The sequence below is a fragment of the Colobus angolensis genome, unplaced genomic scaffold, assembly GCF_000951035.1.
Source record: "Colobus angolensis palliatus isolate OR3802 unplaced genomic scaffold, Cang.pa_1.0 Scaffold97, whole genome shotgun sequence".
NCBI classification, from domain to species: Eukaryota; Metazoa; Chordata; class Mammalia; order Primates; family Cercopithecidae; genus Colobus; species Colobus angolensis.
The window spans coordinates 307,116-307,722 of record NW_012123709.1 but is presented as its reverse complement, the minus strand read 5'-3'; the positions used below and the strand labels follow the sequence as shown (position 1 = coordinate 307,722).

General features: G+C 36.6%; 1 protein-coding gene across 1 annotated transcript in view; it reads left to right on the top strand.

The window, feature by feature from the left end:
- Nucleotides 1–607, top strand: part of CASC5 (cancer susceptibility candidate 5) — a 102,920-nt gene that overhangs the window by 53,582 nt on the left and 48,731 nt on the right. Inside the window, 1 exon segment of the mRNA XM_011932713.1 lies at nucleotides 68–206. Coding sequence (XP_011788103.1) covers nucleotides 68–206 — 139 coding nt within the window.

Genomic DNA, 607 nt, shown 5'->3' with positions numbered 1-607 from the left:
TGAGATTACAGGCTTGAGCCACCACGCCCGGCCTATTTTGATGATATTTCTTAATTGACAATTTCAGATTTTCGATCACCATACTGAAGAAGATATAGATAAAAGTGCTAACAGCGTATTGACAAAAAACCTGAGCAGGACCCCATCTAGTTGCAGCAGCTCTCTGGATTCAGTCAAGGCTGATGGGACCTGTCTGGACTTCAGCAGTAAGAGCTTCATAAAGGCTAAATAATAGCAGCCTTCTGCTTACTTGACTAATAATAAGTAGTTTTCAGTTCAGGAAATATTTGAATGTTGTATATGCCTTTCTGGGATTATAAAAAGTTGATCAGTAAAATAATATTTAGTTTATTTTTAACTCTTAGTTATTGTAATGCACTGAGAAATGACATACTACAGAGAAATAGTGATTTCCTTCATGGGCTTATAATTAGTGGAGAAACACTGGAGACTTAAAGCTATAATATACTTTGCTGTGCTACATGACTGTCTTCCCAGAAAGATCCCAGTGTGTGGCTTCAGGATCAGAAACAATCTGAATGATAACCACAGTTAAGTTTACAGTTCAGTTTTGACTTGTTCATCACCACAATTTGCTTTACTTCTA